The sequence below is a fragment of the Sapajus apella genome, unplaced genomic scaffold, assembly GCF_009761245.1.
Source record: "Sapajus apella isolate SASKATOON/1434 unplaced genomic scaffold, GSC_monkey_1.0 scaffold22, whole genome shotgun sequence".
In the NCBI taxonomy this organism is placed as follows: domain Eukaryota; kingdom Metazoa; phylum Chordata; class Mammalia; order Primates; family Cebidae; genus Sapajus; species Sapajus apella.
In genome coordinates, this window is record NW_022436962.1 from 27115640 (window position 1) to 27134122 (window position 18483).

The 18483-nt window shown below is 37.0% G+C and overlaps 1 protein-coding gene across 1 annotated transcript in view; it reads left to right on the forward strand.

Annotated features, from left to right (window-relative positions):
- Positions 1 to 18483, forward strand: part of DNAH14 (dynein axonemal heavy chain 14) — a 403573-nt gene that overhangs the window by 236266 nt on the left and 148824 nt on the right. Inside the window, exons 40-43 of the mRNA XM_032289400.1 lie at positions 1070 to 1278; positions 2032 to 2284; positions 13550 to 13628; positions 18028 to 18257. Of these exons, the coding sequence (XP_032145291.1) occupies positions 1070 to 1278; positions 2032 to 2284; positions 13550 to 13628; positions 18028 to 18257 (771 nt within the window). The remainder of the gene's footprint in view (positions 1 to 1069; positions 1279 to 2031; positions 2285 to 13549; positions 13629 to 18027; positions 18258 to 18483) is intronic.

Below are 18483 nucleotides of genomic sequence, written 5' to 3' on the forward strand. Positions count from 1 at the left end.
GAGAGTACAGTGATTAGGCACCATTAGTTTCTTTCATGGGACTTTAAGGCAGTTCCTAGGGCAGGTGTTAGTCAGAGCCTCTCTTAGCAGTAGCGGCTATATGAGTCCTAGCTCTGCTCTTGGATTCTTCTGGGATATTTTAATGTCTTTTAGGTGGTTGTCTATTTTCTGTCTGCATAGTGACCTGTTCATACCCCCGCATCCTGATCAATGAATTTTCTAAAACTGTGGAGCACAGTGGTGGGTGTAGAGTGTGCGCTATGGTCTAAAAGTTTGTGTCCCTCCAAAATCCATGTGTTGAAATCCTAACTTCCAAGGAGATGGTATTAGGAGGTGAGGGGCAAGGCTTGAGGAGTTGATTAGGTCACAAGGGTAGAGCCCTCAAGAATGGCATTAGTGCCCTTAAAAAGAAGCTCAAGAGAAATTCCTCACCACTGCCACCATGTGAGGACAAATAATATGGCCTTCTGTGAACTAGGAAGATAGCCGTCACCAGACAAGGACTCTGCTAGTGCTGTGAACTTGGACTTCAAACCTCCAGAACTGTGAGACATAAATTTCTGTTGTTTATAAGCTACACAGTCTAAGGCTTTTTGTTACAATAGCCCAAATTGACTAACACCCTGTAGAAAGAGGAGTAAATGGGTTCCAAGTACAGTATACTTTAAACTCAGATTCTTTCTTCAAAGAACATCTGTTTCCCTTTGCTACTCCCCAGGGGCAACATATCTAAAAAATATTCTGGGGTAGAAGGGAAAACTTACGAATCATATTATTATGCAAAAGGTAAAATTATAGCTATTTCTCCTAAGCAAATTGTAAGGGTTAATTATCTAATTCAATAATCTAAGAATGTCTAAACAATGCTAAAATCATTATTAAGTATACAGTATGAATATTTATATTAAATAAATACCAGGGACTACATATAAACACATTCATTCTAGTGTTTTCTAGGATATCTTTTCTCTTAGAAAATATTTTCTAAGTAAAATAGAAAATTTGCAAGATTGTAGTGAAAGAAGACTGACATTATTCTCTGTTATATTAAAAATATTTTTCCTTCCAGATTTTGATTGGCAATGGATTATCTTAGATGGCCCAGTGGACACCTTTTGGGTAGAAAATCTGAACTCTGTGCTAGATAATACTAGAACATTGTGCCTAGCAAACAGTGAGAGAATAGCTTTAACTGATAAAATAAGATTGATTTTTGAAGTGGACAGTCTCTCTCACGCCAGTCCTGCTACTGTCAGTCGATGTGCCATGGTCTATATGGTAAGCTTTCAAAAACAAATGTCTTAACAATGCAAATATGTTGTTTATGATAGTAACTATTTTTTACAGCATTTTATGCTTATTTTATTTTTACCTTTGTATCCAGCAGTGTGAACCCAATAGTTCTGAATCCCTGTGTCTCTCAAAGCCTCATAATCCAGAATTGAATGTGAATTTAATTATTACTGTTTTAATACTACTCTTAGTAATTGGAGTGTCAGTATTTTCCACAACTGAAAGTAAACAGTGATTTAAATAGACAGGTTAGGCTGCTGATACGAATTATTTTTTCAATAGAGGAAGATGGCCCTGGGGTCTTTTCATACCCACTCTGACTCTTGGGAAACACATTATGAAGTCGGTAGGAAGAAAGTACAAAATATAACATGAAGTTATTAGCTGTGATTAGCCTGATGCTCTAATCCGCTTAACTGAATGTTATGAATAAATCTAAGTATAGGGCTGACTTCTGGGTAAGCACTTCCCCTCACCACATACACATAGCCTCAATACACCCTCCTACACATAATCCCCCAATTGCTTGTTTTCTTTTAAGACCATCATTAGAACTCATGAATCATTCCAGAGAATGTTAATTCCTTAAGCTGACTTTGATCATTTGCCCTTTAATGAATGATAATTCTAAGTTGTATTTGTCAGGGAGCAGTGGTGAAGTAAAAGGAGAATAAGAAGTAGGAGGATACCATATTTTTATTTATTTATATAAGATTATATTTTCCTTTTTATTATTAGGATCCTGTTGATCTGGGATGGGAGCCTTACATTAAGTCATGGCTTTTGAAAACTTCTAAAATTATATGTCCATCAGGATTGGATTGTCTTGAATTCATGATTCAAAATAGTGTTACAGATGGACTACAATTTATAAAGAATCATCAGAAATTTCAACCATATCCTATGCAAGACATAACAATCGTCATAACCCTCTGCAGAATTCTTGATGCTTTCTTTGACTTCATGGGTAAAAATGGAGGATTTGAACAAAGTAAGTTTTTCTTCTCTAAGTCATATCAATGATAGATCTTAGCTAGCCAATGCCAATTTATCACCTTCTATTAGATTTTAGAAAATTTCTTGAAGAGCAGGCATTTTTAGTCTATTTGGACCAACAGCAGGCATACACATGGAACAAACTAAAAACCATTTACAGAGGAACATATCAGAAGTAAATTAGTATCATACATAAGTGTTGCAGGATCACAGGAAAAATGACTGTTAAGAACCATTAGAGGGTCTCTATTAAACAAGAATGTTTTTGCTGTTTTGTTTTTGTTTTTGTTTTTTTGTTTTTTCTGAAACAAAATCTCACTTTGTTGCCCAAAATGGAGTGCAGTGGTGCAATCTCAGCTGACTGCAACCTCCGCCTCCCAAGTTCAAGTGATTCTCCTGCCCCAGCCTCCCAAGTAGCTGGGATTATAGGCACACACCACCATGCCCAGCTAATTTTTGTATTCTTAGTAGAGATGGGGTTTCACCATGTTGGTCAGGGTGGTCTAGAACTGAATTTGTGATCTACCCACCTCGGCCTCTCAAAGTGCTGGGATTACAGGTGTGAGCCACCACGCCCAGCCATTTTTGCTGTATTTTAAAGATTCTTAGAGTTAGAAATAGTAAAAACAACAACAACAACTTCAGAATTCCAGGTGTAAGTTGTAACTACACAAAGGCATAATCATGAAAAGCAGTAAAACATGTAAGGAGGGATATACAGATTCAGTAAAGCATGTAGTGTTTTGGATAAGATATTGGTATTATCTCTAGAGTCAGAATCCCTACATTCAGATCCTGGTTTTATGCAATTTTTGGTAAGATGGCAAATTAGCACAGGATCCCAATTCTCTCTCTGAAACCAATTTTGGCCTCACTAAACCAATATAGAAATTGTTATAAATCCCTGAGGTGACTATAAAATGGTTAGATCCCAACAAGAGGAAGCAGCAACCCTGAACAACCCTGGATGCCATGAATAAGAGAGAAAGTGGAAGAAAACATTTAGGTTTATACTTTTCCTATCCGCTCAACTCGGAATGGGCTATTGTTCATCCCTTTGCCAGTTAGCACACCACAGCACAGCCAGTGGAAGCAACAAATTGTCCTTTTGGCAGGGAAGCCTAACTAGGTTTGGGAGAGGTAAAAACATATTTTCTCCTACTGCCACCCCATTTCAACTCTTAATGCCAAGATGATTAAAAAATAGAGAACACACTTAGAAAAAGGACAGTGCCAGAGTAGGTACAGATTGTTAACACACAAGTGACCTGCTTTGAAGAGTGACCACTCCCTCCCCAGAGTCACACTTCTAAATTCATCAGAAGTGCAACCCAGGAAAGTTGCAGTACTGAAAAACAAGAAGAATCAGAAAAAAAAAAAGACAAAAAACCTGGAGGTTAGAAGTGAAGTGTATATATATTAGTTAAAATAACATAATAAGTGGGTTGAATGCTGGATTGGTTAGCTGTATAACAGATTAGTGAGAGCTAGAACAACAGTCAGCGGATTCTCAGAATGCAACAGGAAGAGCTAAAGAGGTTATAATGTATTATGCAACAAATATTATGCAACACAGAAATATGTGTACATAATTGAAAGATGAATAAAAATTAAAAGATTAACATTCATATAACAGAACCTTCAGAAAGAGATAGTAAAAATAGAGGGGAAGAAATGTTTCAGGAAATAATCGCCTAGGAGTTCAGAGAATTAGAGAAAATGTGAGACCTAAGATTGAATAGGATCCTGGAGTATTAAACATGATAAAAAGTAAAAACCCACACCTAAAAATGTTATATATTTTCCTACAGCTCTTGGATGTTCTGTTCTTTTTTTTAAATTTTACTTTAAGTTCTGGGTTACATGTGTAGACCTCGTAGGATTGTTACATAGGTATACACATGCCATAGTGGTTTGTTGCCTCCATCCCCCAATGTGCTGTTGCATTTGGTTTGCTAGTATTTTGTTGAAGAATTTTGCATGAATGTTCATCGTGAATATTGGCCTGAAATTTTCTTTTTTAATTGTATCTCTGCCAGGTTTTGGTATCAGGATGATGTTGGTCTCATAAAATGAGTTAGGGAGGATTCCCTCTTTTTGTATTGTTTGGAAGAATTTCAGAAAGAAGGGTACCAGCTCCTCTTTATATATCTGGTAGAATTCGACTGTGAACCTGTCTGGACCTGGGCTTTTTTGGGTTGGTTGACTATTAATTGCTGCCTCTACTTCAGACCTTGTTATTGGTCTATTCAGGCATTCAGCTTCTTCTTGGTTTAGTCTTGGGAGGGTGTAAGTCTCCATAAATTTATCCATTTCCTCTAGACTTACTGGTTTATGTGCATAGAGTTGTTTGTAGTTATCTCTGATGGTAGTTTTTATTTCTGTGGAATGGGTGGTGATGGTCCTTTTATCATTTTTATTGCATCAATTCAATTATTCTCTCTTTTCTATTTTATTAGTCTGGCTAACAGTGTATCTATTTTGTTGATCTTTTCAAAATACCAGCTCCTGGATTTATTGATTTTTTGAAAGGGTTTTGTGTCTCTGTCTCCTTTAGTTCTGCTCTGATCTTAGTTATTTCTTGTCTTCTGCTAGCTTTTGAATTTGTTTGATCTTGCTCCTCTAGTTCTTTTAATTTTGACAATAGGGTATCAATTTTCTTCACTTCTCATATGGGCATTTAGTGCTACAAATATTCCTCTAGACACTGCTTTAAATGTGTCCCAGACATTTTGGTACGTTGTGTCTTCATTCTCATTGGTTTTGAAGAACGTCTATTTCTGCCTTCATTTCATTATTTATCCAATAGTCATTCAGAAGCAGGTTGTTGAGTTTTTATGTAGTAGTGCAGTTTTGAGTGAGTTTCTTAATCCTGAGTTCCAATTTGATTGCACTGTGGTCTGAGAGACTGGTTGTTATGATTTCTTTTCTTTTGCATTTGCTGAGGAGTGATTTACTTCCTACTATGTGGTCCATTTTAGAGTAAGTGCAATGTGGTGCTGAGAAGAATATATATTCTGTGGATTTGGGGTGGAGAGTTCTGTAGATGTCTGTTAGGTCTGCTTGGTCCAGATCTGAGTTCAAGTCCTGAATATCCTTGTTAATTTTCTGTCTTATTGATCTGTCTAATATTGACAGTGGGGTGTTAAAGTGTTCCACTATTACTGTGTGGGAATCTAAGTCTCTTTGTAAGTCATTAAGAATTTGCTTTATGTATGTGGGTGCTCCTGTACTGGGTGCCTATATATTTAGGTTATTAACTCTTCTTTTTGCATTGATCCTTTTACCATTATGTAATGCCCTTCTTTGTCTCTTTTGATCTTTGTTGGTTTGAAGTTTGTTTTATCGGAGATTAGGACTGCAACCCCTGCCTTGATCCTCCATCCTTTGTTTTGAGTCTGTGCATGTCTTTGCATGTGAGATGGATTTCCTGAATACAGCACATCAATGGGTCTTGACTTTTTATCCAATTTGCCAGTCTTTGCTTTTGATTGGGGCATGTAGCCCATTTACATTTAAGGTTAATATTATGTGTGAATTTGATCCTGCCATTTTGAGACTAGCTGATTGTTTTGCCCATTAGTTGATGCAGTTTCTTCATTGTGTCGATGGTCTTTACCATTTGATACATTTTTGCAGTGGCTGGTACTGGTTGTTCCTTTCCGTGTTTAGTGCTTCCTTTAGGAGCTCTTGCAAGGCAGGCTTGGTGGTGATGAAATCTTTCTGCATTTGCTTGTTTGTAAAGGATTTTATTTCTCCTTCACTCATGAAGCTTAGATTGGCTGGATATGAAATTCTGGGTTGAAGATCTTTTTTTTTTAAGGATGTTGAATATTAACCCCCACTCTCTTCTGGCTCATAGGGTTTCTGCTGAGAGATCCGCTGTGAGTCTGATGGGCTTCCCTTTGTGGGTAGCCCAACCTTTCTCTCTGGCTGCACTTAGCGTTTTTTCCTTCATTTCAACCCTGGTGAATCTGACGATTATGTGCCTTGGGGTTGCTCTTCTTGAGGGATATCTTTGTGGTGGTCTCTGTGTTTCCTGTATTTGATAGTTGGCCTGCCTTGCTAGGTTGGGGAAGTTCTCCTGGATGGTATCCTGAAGAGTATTTTCCAGCTTGGATTCATTCTCCCCGTCACATTCAGGTCCACTGATCAAATGTAGATTAGGTCTTTTCACATAATCCCATATTTCTTGGAGGCTTTGTTGATTTCTTTTCACTCTTTTTTTCCTAATTTTGCCTTCTCATTTTATTTCATTGAGTTGATCTTCAGTCTCTGGTATCTTTCCTTCTACTTGATCAATTTCGCTATTGAAACTTGCGTATGCTTCACGAAGTTCTTGTGCTGTGTTTTTCAGCTCCATCCAGTCATTTATGTTCTTCTCTAAGCTGGTTATTCTAGTTAACATTTTGTCTAACCTTTTTTCAAGTTTCTTTTCATTGGGTTAAAACATGTTCGTTTATCTTAGAGAAGTTTGTCATTACCCACCTTCTGAAGCTTGCTTCTCTCAATTCGTCAAACTCATTCTCTATCCAGTTTTATTCCCTTGCTGTTGAGGGGTGTGATTCCTTGGAGGAGGAGAGGCGTTCTGGTTTTTGGTGAATTCATCCTTTTTGCACTGGTTTCTTCCCATCTTTGTGGATTTATCTATCTTTGGTCTTTGAAGTTGGTGACTTTTGGATGGGGTCTCTGAGTGGACATCCATTCTGTTGATGTTGAAGCTATTTCTTTCCATTTTTTAGTTTTCCTTCTAACAGGCCCCTCTGCTGCAGGACTTCTGGAGGTCCACTGCAGACCATGCTTGCCTGTGAATCACCCACAGGGGCTGCAGAACTGCAAGGGTTGCTGCCTCTTCCTTCGTCTGGTATCTTCATCCCAGAAGGGTACCCGCCAGATGTCAGCCAGAGCTCTCCTTTATGAGGCACCTGTTTGGATATACAGGGGCCAGGGAACTGCTTGAGGAGGCAGTCTGTCCCTTATCAGAGCTCAAACGCTGAGCTGGGAGCTCTGTTGTTCCATTCAGAGCTGCTGGGCAGGGATGTTTCTCTGCTATAGTGGAACTCACAACCACCTCTTTTTCCAGAAGCTCTGTCTCAGGATGGTGGGACTTTATTTATAAGTCCCTGATGTGCTGTTGTCTTTTTTCAGAGATGCCCTGCCCAGCAAGGAGGAAGTCTAGTCACAGTCTGCCCACAGAGGCATTGCTGAGCTGCTGCGGGCTCTGCCCAGCTGCCATGTAAACTTCCTTGTAGTTTTGTTTAAATGGGTAAAGTTAGAACTGCCTCCATAATGGCAGACTGCCTCAGTAATGGTGGATGCCCTGCACCCCATGGAGCTCCACCCCCTAAGTCAAGCTCAAACTGCTGCACTGCCTGTGAAACTCTCAAGCAAGTGTGTTTCAGATTGCTGGTCTTTGTGGGGGTGGGACCCACCAAGCCAGATCACCTGGCTTCCGGCTTTCAGCCCTCTCTTTTTCAGGTGAATGGGCGGCCCTGTCTCCGAGGTGTTCCAGACACCAATTAAAATGGCTGCCCAGATTTATGCAGCTTTTTGTGCTGGAAACCTACAGTGCCAGCTGAAACAGCCATGCTGGAAACCCGCAGAGCTTGTCAGCCAGCAGGTGGGAATCTCCTGGTCTGTGGGCTATAAAGACTGAGGGAAAAGTGCTAGAGTGGCTGGAAAAGCTCCTGATGGCCCCCATCGGGATGGGGGTGTCCTCCAGGTTGTTGCATTTCCCAGGTGAGGCAGCGCCCCACCCTGCCTGAGCTCGCCCTCCTTGGGCTACACCCACTGTCCAACCAGTCCCATTGAGATGCACCTGGTACCTCGGTTGGGAATATGGAGATCACTCACCTTCTGCATTTCTCTTGCTGGGAACTGTGATCTGGAGCTGTTCCTATTCAGCCATCTTGGCCACTCCCCTCTTGGATGTTCTCTTTTTTGTTGTTGTTTCTCTTTATGTTTCTGTTTGGATTTCTATTGACTTGTCATCTAATTTGCTGATTCTTTGCTCTGCTGCATGCAGTCTGCTATAAGCCTATTGAAAGAATTCTCATAACTGATATTGTGGTTTTTATTTCCAGCATTTCCATTTGATCTTTTTTATAGTTTTCATTTCTCTGCTGGAATTCTCTCTCTCTCCATGAATGATTTCTGCCTTTGACATTAGATCTACATTTTAATCATAGTTTTTTTTTTTAATTTTTGTCTGATAACTTCAACATCTCAGCCATCTCTGTGTCTGTTCTCCCAATTGCTTTATCTCTTGGCAACATGACTTTTCTTAATCTTGCTTATTTTTCTGTCTCATGATTTGTAGTTGAATACTAGATATTATTTTAAAAAGAAATTAGAGACTGAGATATACAGTAGTTATGCCTCAAAATGGGTATACTTTTTCTTCTGCCAGATTGTTCAGGTAGTGGCAGAGTGAATTGACTCAATATTGACCTAGGTTTGGCTTTTATTGCCACTATAGTTACCTTCAGTGCACCACAGCATTACATAATGGTAAAGGAATCAATGCAAAAAAAAAGAGCTAGCTATCCTAAATATATATGCACCCAATACAGGAGCATCCAGATTCATAAAGCAAGTTCTCAGAGACCTACAAAGAAGCTTAGGCTCCCATACAACAATAGTTGGAGACTTTAATACCCCTCTGTGAATATTAGGCAGATTAACAAGATAGAAAATTAACAAGGATCTTCAGAACTTGAATTCAGCTCTGGACCCAGCAGACCTAATACACATCTACAGAACTCTCCACCCCAAATCAAGAGAATATACATTCTTCTCAGCAGCACATCACACTTATTCTAAAATTGACCACATAATTGGAAGTAAAACACTTTTCAGCAAAGGCAAAAAAAATGGAAATAATAACAAACAGTATCTCAGACCACAGTGCAATCAAATTATAACTCAGGATTAAGAAACTCACTCAAAACCACACAACTACATGGAAACTGAACAACCTGCTTCTGAATGACTACTGGGTAAATAACAAAATTAAGGCAGAAATAAATAAGTTCCTTGAAACCAAAGAGAACAAAGACACAATGTACCAGAATCTCTGGGACACAGCTAATGAGTGCTTAGAAGGAAATTTATAGCACTACATGCCCACAGGAGAAAGTAGGAAAGATCTAAAATCAACACCCTAACATAACAATTAAAAGAACTAGAGAATCAAGAGCAAACATTTAAAAGCTAGCAGAAGACATTAAATAAGATCAGAGCAGAACTGAAGGAGATAAAGACACAAAAAATCCTTCTAAAGACCAATGAATCCAGGAACTGATTTTTTTTTAAGATTAAAAAAAAAAACCACCAGCAAGACTAATAAAGAAGAAAAGACAGAAGAATCAAACACAATAAAAAATGATAAAGGGGATATTACCACTGATCCCACAGAAATACAAACTACCATCACAGAATACTATATGCAAATAAACTAGAAAATCTAGAAGAAATGGATAAATTCCTGGACACATGCACACTCCCAAGACTAAACCAGAAAAAATTTGAATCCCTGAATAGACCAATAGCAAGTTCTGAAATTCAGGCAGTAATTAACAGGCTACCAACCAAAAAAAGCCCAGGGCCACCTGATTTACAGCCAAATTCTACCAGAGGTACAAAGAGGAGCTGGTACCATTCCTTCTGAAACTATTCCAAACAATAGACAAAGAGGGACTCCTCTCTAATTCATTTTATGAGGCCTGCATTATCCTAATACTAAAACCTGGCAGAGATACACACAAAAGAGAAAATTTTAGGCCAATATTCCTGATGAACATTAATGCAAAAATCCTCAATAAAATACTAGCAAACCAAATCCAGCAGTACATTAAAAAGCTTATCCATCATGATCACATCAGCTTCATCCCTGGGATGCAAGTGTGGTTCAATATATGCAAATCAATAAACATAATCCATCACATAAACAACCAATGACAAAAACTACGTAATTATCTCAATAGATGCAGAAAAGGCCTTAGATAAAATTCACCTCTTCATGCTAAAAACTCTCGATAAACCAGGTATTGATGGAATGTGACTCAAAATAATAAGAGCTATTTATGGCAAACCCACAGCCAATATCATACTGAATGGGCAAAAACGGGAAGCATTCCCTTTGAAATCTGGCACTAGACAAGGATGCCCTCTCTCACCACTCCTATTCAATATATTATTGGAAGTTATGGGCACGGCAATCAGGAGAGATAAATTAATAAATGGTATTCAAATAGAAGAGAGGAAGTCAAATTGTCTCTGTTTCCAAATGACGTGATTGTAAATTTAGAAAACCCCATCGTCTCAGCCCAAAACCTTCTTAAGCTGATAAGAAACTTCAGCAAAATCTCAGGATACAAAATCAATGTGAAAAAATCACCTGCTAAACATTCTTACCTGCTAATAATAGAGAGCCAAATCATGAGTGAACTCCCATTCACAATTGCTACAAAGAGAATAAAATACCTAGAAATATAACTTACAAGAATGTGAAGAGTCTTTTCAAGGAGAACTACAACCACTTCTCAAGGAAATAAGAGAGGACACAAACAAATGGGAAACCATTCCATGCTCATAGATAGGAAAAATCAATATTATGAAAATAGTCATACTGCCCAAAGTGATTTATAGATTCAGTGCTGTTTCCATCAAGCTATCATTGACTTTCTTCACATAATTAGAAAAAAAAAATACTTTACATTTCATATGAAACCAAAAAAGAGCCCATATAGCCAAGACAATCCTAAGTGAAAAGGACAAAGCTGGAGGTACCACCTGACTTCAAACTATCTGATCTTTAGCAAACCTGACAAAAACATGCAATAGATAAAGATTTCCTATTTAATAAGTGGTATTGGGAAAACTGGCTAGCCATAGGCAGAAAACTGAACCTGGACCCCTTTTTTACACCTTATACAAAAATTAAGATGGATTAAAGACGTAAATATAAGACCTAAAATCATAAAAACCCTAGAAGAAAACCTAGGCAATACCATTCAGGATATAGGAATGGGCAAAGATTTCATGACTGAATCACCAAAAGCAATGGCAACAAAAGCCAATATTGACAAATGAGATCTAATTAAACTAAAGAGCTTCTGCACAGCAAAAGAAACTACCATCAGAGTGAACAGGCAACCTACAGAATGGGAGAATATTGTTGCAATCTATCCATCTGACAAATGTCTAATATCCAGAATCTACAAGGAACTTAAACAAATTTACAAGAAAAAACAACCCTATCAAAAAGTGGTTAAAGGATATGAACAGACACTTTTCAAAAGAAGACATTTATGTGGCCAAAAAACATATGAAGAAAAGCTAATCATTATTAGTCATTAGAGAAATGCAAATCAAAACCATATTGAAATACCATCTCATGCCATTTAGAAGGGTGATCATTAAAAAGTCAGGAAACAACCAGTGCTGGAGAGGATATGGAGAATTAGGAATGCTGTTACACTGTTGATGGGAGTGTAAATTAATTCAACCATTGTGGAAGACAGTGTGGCAATTTCTCAAGGATCTAAAACCAGAAATACTATTTGACCCAGCAATCCCATTACTTGGTATATACCCAAAGGATTATAAATCATTCTACTGTAAAGACACATGCACATGAATGATTATTGCAGCACTATTCACAATAGCAATGACTTGGAACCAACCTAAATGCCCATCACTGATAGATTGTATAAAGAAAGTGTGGCACATATACACCATGAAATACTATGCAGCCATATAAAAGGATGAGTTCATGTCCTTTGCAGGGACATGGATGAAGCTGGAAACCATCATTCTCAGCAAACTAACACAGAAACAGAAAAGTAAACACCGCATGGTCTCACTGGTAAGTGGGAGTTGAACAATGAGAACATATGGGCACAGGGAGGGGGACATCACATACTGTACCAGGGCCTGTCAGGGGGGTGGGGGGCAAGGGGAGAGATAGCAGGAGAAATACCTAATGTCAATGACAGGTTTGATGGGTGCAGCAAGCCACCATGGCACATGTATACCTATGTAACAAACCTGCATGTTCTGCACATGTATCCCAGAACTTAAAGTATAGTAAAAAATAAAATTATTTTTTCATCTTTGGTAGTAGCAGAAGGGGAAGAACACTCAAAGGATCTGAGGAATAAGGGATGCTGAAGTGGGTGATAAAAAATTGATTGAACTTTTCTTGGTGGGCTATTTGACCCTATATGCTAAAAATATCCATATACTCTGCTCTACTATCTTTTATTCTAGAAATTTATTATATATAAATAATTAGAAGCATAGAAAGATTTATGTACAAGGAGGCTTATTTATAGCAGGATTATTTATAATTATAAAACAACAATAATTTGAATTCCAACAATGAAAGAATGGCTTAATCAATTATGATGCAACAAAATCATTTTTCAAAGGATTTTTAATGGCATGAAGACAGGCCTAAAATGCAGGATAAGCACCCGTCTCTTTTTAGTTTTCTATTTAAATTTTAAAATATTGTGTTTTTATATAATTTATGTCTTTATATAAAAGCCCATAAAGAAATAATCAATGTATTAATGGTTATTATCTTTAGGTGGTAGAATTATGGGTGATTATTTTTTTCTGTACACTTTTGTGTATTTTGTAAATGTTCTAAAAGAAGCATGTTTTAATATTAAGAAAACAACTATTATAAAATAAGACTAAGCTACAAGGAAGAATGAATAATTACTCTTTGTGTTTCTCTGTGGAGTGGATGAGTTGGACAAAAAAGATGAGTAATGGGAGTGAAAGGGGATGGCTACAATCTGCCTAACATGCCCCAGCCGAATATTTGTTTTAATAAATTTGTTACTTGAAAACATGCAGCTTCTTTCCTTATTGCCCTGCTTTATGAGGGCCCATTTATTGTTTAGCTTGTAATATGTACCATATTTGGTGGTAGTCACTTGAATTTTTCAAAGTTTACATTTTGGAACTATCAGTCTTATAAAAAAGGATAGACTAGAATAAAGAACAAATTTATGCAGCTTTATGCTTCAACTAAATAAAAATCAGTTCTGACAATGTAAGAACATACCCTGTTCCTCTAATCCTATTTTGTTCTGATAAGGTAACTCTCAGACATTATACGTGAAATAAAGTTGTTCTTCTATGATAATTCACTAACTAAATAATGTTAAAGGTTAAACCTCGTTAGTTAACCAGATAAATTTTAGGTCTGTTGTTAATTATGGAAAAATATTCTTTGTTTTTTAAGGTGATGATTTGAATGACACGTCATCTAAGGAGGCAAATTCTCAAAGAGATTCTGTCACATTCAAGGATATAGAAGAAAGGTAAGTGGCATTCCTTCAAAACACATGGTTTAATAACCATTAGGTGCCAAACCCTCAAATACGCACAGGATTACTTCTCAGTAAACCAATAGTTTTGTGATTTCATAGTATCAAAATCTACTTAAATTTATTTTATTTCAACTTAGAGTCTTTTGTATAGCTAATATAAGATCACCAGATTTTATGCTACATTTTGAAGTAATATGTATTACAGGAATACATTTGTCTAGCTTCTATACATATTCGAGAAAGGAATAAAATTGACATGAATTTATTTCATAATCTGCCATTTATGAGCTGTGAAGTGTTGAACTTGTTACTAAATGTTTTAAACTTTATTTTTTTTTTTATTTATAAAACTGGAATCATAATGTGATATGTTAGGTATCCAGAATAGAGCCTAGTACATAGTAAGAGCTCAATAAATTATAGCAATGTAAATTATTACTTCTACATTTCTTCAGCCCTTTTGTAGGGTAGAAGAGGCACTGTTGGGCTTCTTATTATGAGTCCTTAAGACATTCATATCACATTTGCTTTTGAATGATAAAACATTCACTTGTGGTTTCTACTCTGCCTGTCAGTTCCACCTTAAAATCTACTCACTTATCTACATCTCAATGATTATGGCATCCTAACCCAAACCTCCATCATTTCTTGCCTATTCTGTTTGCAATAGCTTCTAATCGGTTTCCCCAATTTTTCCTGCTCATTCTCAATGTAACAAGAGATAAATTTTTATTAAACAGTGAGTAGCCAAAAAAGAGTATTTATAAAATATGTATAAGATGTAAATAACAATACCATTATCACCCATATATATACCACTTAGCCATAAAGAAAGCACATTTTTATTTTATTTTTATTTTATTTATTTATTTGAGATGCAGTCTTACTCCGTCACCAGGCTGGAGTGCAGTGGCACTATCTGGGCTCACTACAACCTCACACTACAACTACAAATTGTGTGTGTGTGTGTGTATGTGTGTGTGTGTGTGTGTGTGTGTGTGTGTGTGTGTATCACAGGTTATTTATCCATTGGTAAACATTTAGATTTTCAATTTTTGTTATTAACAATAGTATTATGATTAATATGTTTGAACAGTTCTCTTGGTACCTATATGCAAGAGTCGATCATTTTAAAATATACTTTAAAATATTTCTTTTCTCTTCTGTAGAGATTTAAGACTTCCCATTACTCTCAGAGTAGAAGAAAAAAAAATCTTGGCACAGCTTATAAAGCTTTGCTTAACAAGCCATGATCCTTTGACCTTATGGTCTTGGCACATGAATTCCTTCTGCCCAAGATGTTCTTCCTCCTATATTTTGCCAAATATCACCCATTCTTTGGTCTCAATTAATGGTTACTTCTTCAAAGAGACCTTCCCTGACTCCCACAATCGAAATTAGTTATCCCTACTATTATTCTTCATGAAGTGTTCAACTCTTATTTTAAGTTCAGGGGAACACGTGCAGGACGTGCAGATTTGTTACATAGGTAAACATGTGCCATGGTGGTTTGCTGCACAGATCATCCCATCACCTAGGTATTAAGCCCAGGATCCATTAGCTATTTTTCCTAGTGCTCTTCCTCCCACAACCACCACCCTGACAGGCCCCAGTTTGTGTTGTTCCCCTGCCCATGTGCCCATGTGTTCTCATCCTTCAGCTCCAACTTACAAGGGAGAACATGTACAGTTTGGTTTTCTGTTCCTGCATTAGTTTGCTGAAGATAATGGCCTCTAGCTCCATCCATGTCCCTGCAAAGGACATGATCTCATTCCTTTTCATGGCTGCATAGTATTCCATGGTGTAAATGTACCGCATTTCCTCTATCCAATCTATCATTGATGGGCATTTAGGTTGATTCCATATTTTTGCTACTGTGAATTGTACTTTGATGAACATATGTGTGCATGTATCTTTATAATAGAATGATTTATATTCCCTTGGGTATACACCCAGTAATGGGATTTCTGGGTCAAATGGTATTTCTGCCTCTACATCTTTGAAGAATCACTACACTGTCTTCCACAATGGTTGAACTAATTTACACTTCCACCAACAGTGTAAAAGCATTCTTTTTTCTTTGCAACATTGCCAGCATTTGTTGTTTTTTGACTTTTTAGTAATCACCATTCTGACTAGCATGAGATAGTGTCTCATTATGATTTTGATTTGCATTTCTCTAATGATTAGTGATGTTGAGCTTTCTTTTATGTTTTTTTGGCCACATGTATGTCTCTTTTAAGAAGTGTTTGGTCCTGTCTTTTGCCCATTTTTTAATGGGGTTGTTTGTTTTTTTCTTGTAAATCTGCTTAAGTTCCTTGTAGATTCTGGATATTAGACCTTTGTCAGATGGATAGACTGCAAAAATTTTCTCCCATTCTGTAGAGTGTCTGTTCACTCTGATGATAGTTTCTTTTGCTGTGCAGAAGTTCTTTAGTTTGATTAGATTCCATTTGTCAATTTTTGCTTTTGTTGAAATTGCTTTTGGAATTTTTGTCATGAAAGCTTTGCCCATGCCTATATTCTGAATGGTATTTGCCTAGCTTTTCTTCTAGGGTTTTTATAGTTTGGGATTTTACATTTAAGTCTTTAATCTATCTTGAATTAATTTTTTATAAGGTGTAAGGAAGGGGTCCAGTTTCAGTTTTCTGCATATGGCTAGCCAATTCTCCCAGCACCATTTGTTAAATAGAAAATCCTTTCCCCATTGCTTGTTTTTGTCACATTTGTCAAAGATCAGATGGTTGTAGATATATGGTCTTATTTCTGAGTTCTCTATTCCATTGGCTGGAACAGCTGAGTAAATCAAACTGCAGAGATGGTGGCTGCCCCTCCCCCTGGGAATTTGATCCCTTCTTAGGCAGCCTCCAGCCTGTTGCTATTGGCTAGCTGGAATTCCAAGTCAGTGGGTCTTAACTCCTGAGGTGCCGTGGAAGTGGGGTTCACAGAATGATGCTGCTTGGCTCTCTGGACCCAGCCCCTTTCCTATCAGAAGGTATGGCTAGATCTCCTGTCTTTCTGGAATTTCTGGGGCCAGAGTACATAAACTCCTAGGTCCCTGTACATACAGGGAGCAGCTGCTCTGCCAAGATACCCCACAGCTCTGGTGTATGGAACTCAAGGCCCTGGCGGCATTGGCATCAGGGGATCTCCTGATCTGTGGGTTATAAAGATCCATGGGAGAAGCGTGTGTTCCTGGGTAGGGTTTCACACTAACTCACTGCTTTCCTTGGCTGGGAGTGGGTGGGCATTTCTTTGGCTACATATTGCACCTAGGTGGACCATCACCTCACCCTGCTTTTCTTCATTCTCCATGGGTTGAGTTGTTTGCCTAGTCAGTCCCAATGAGAGAACCTGGATATTTCAGTTGAAGGTGCTGAATGCTCTCACCGTTTTTATTCCTCTTCATGAGTGCCAAGGGTAGCAGCTGCTTCTAATCAGCCATCCTGACCCCATGACCAACTTTTTTCTTTACACTTATCATGGTTTAGCATTAATTTTCCTGTTCTGTAAAAAAGGGATTATATCTATTTTATTCAGAATAACTGATACATAATAGCCCACTCAAATATTTGTTAAGTGAACTATTACATATGGCTAGAAATTTCAGATAGAATTGTACAAATGAACTGTACATTAATGGTTGCTAATAAATTCTAGTTTAGGGATATGTTTTTATGTTTTTCACAATTTATAGATAGTTTTATGATAATGCTAAATCCTGAACTGGATAAAATGTCTTTAAATCAGGTTCAAATCTTGTGTTAAGCCCCCTCATCATCACCATAGAATATCATGATCCCACCAACCATGGATGATCTGTGTTAATCCAGAAAGGAGAAGACTCTCCAGATTCAGATTGCCTGGCTTTAGCCAGGTTGAACTAAATCAATCTCTAGGACTTGATTGGGAGGAAAGCAGGGTGAATGTCTTTCCACATAAAATTAAGAATTATAATTTCCCCTTCCAAAATGCATATAAACTGTCAGCTAATAAACTGACCTAAAATAAAAATCAAACACATTTACATAAATTGAAATATATACATATATTAAGTATATGTATGTATATTAAATAACATATTAAACATATTAAATAAAGGTATATTATAAAGACATTTATACATATGTTAAATAAAAACACTTTAAAGGTGTATTTGAAACAAAGTTTGACTACACATGTTCCTTTAAAAATAAAAATAGTAACTGTATAATTCACATGACAGTTATCAAATGAAAAAATTACATGAACTCTGAAACTTTTATATTAACACCTAACTACATTACAGTTTTTAATAATGAAATTTTAACATGATATTAAAATAACTTTCTATTTCTACACTGCTTTCTGAAAATGTTAACCTTCATCCTTCCATACCTCTCTGCCCCAGGGATGAAAATACATGGGATCTAGAGAAAAATCCTGATAAATTAACAAAAATTATTCAGAAGCTTTTTGTGTTTGCCTTTACTTGGGCATTTGGAGGAGCTTTAAACCGCGAAGATGAATACAAAGAGGATATGCCATTTTGTCCCAGTTTTGAACCTGATTCTCTTGCAAAAGTAACATATGATTTTGACAAACTTGTTCATGAATTATTTGGAAGCAATTCACAAGTAGGTAAGTTCTGAGGAAAAATCATAATTATGCTTATTTTAAAATATTAAAATTATGCTTGGCTAATAATGATTAGGTTCATCTTTTAAATAAAAAATACAAATCCTACTGATTTATCTGATGTACCTGTTTGAGGTTTTAGTCATACATTGCTGAATAACTGGGATATGTTTTCTGAGAAATGTGCTGTGGGGGATTTTTTCATTGTGTGAACATCAAACAGTGAACT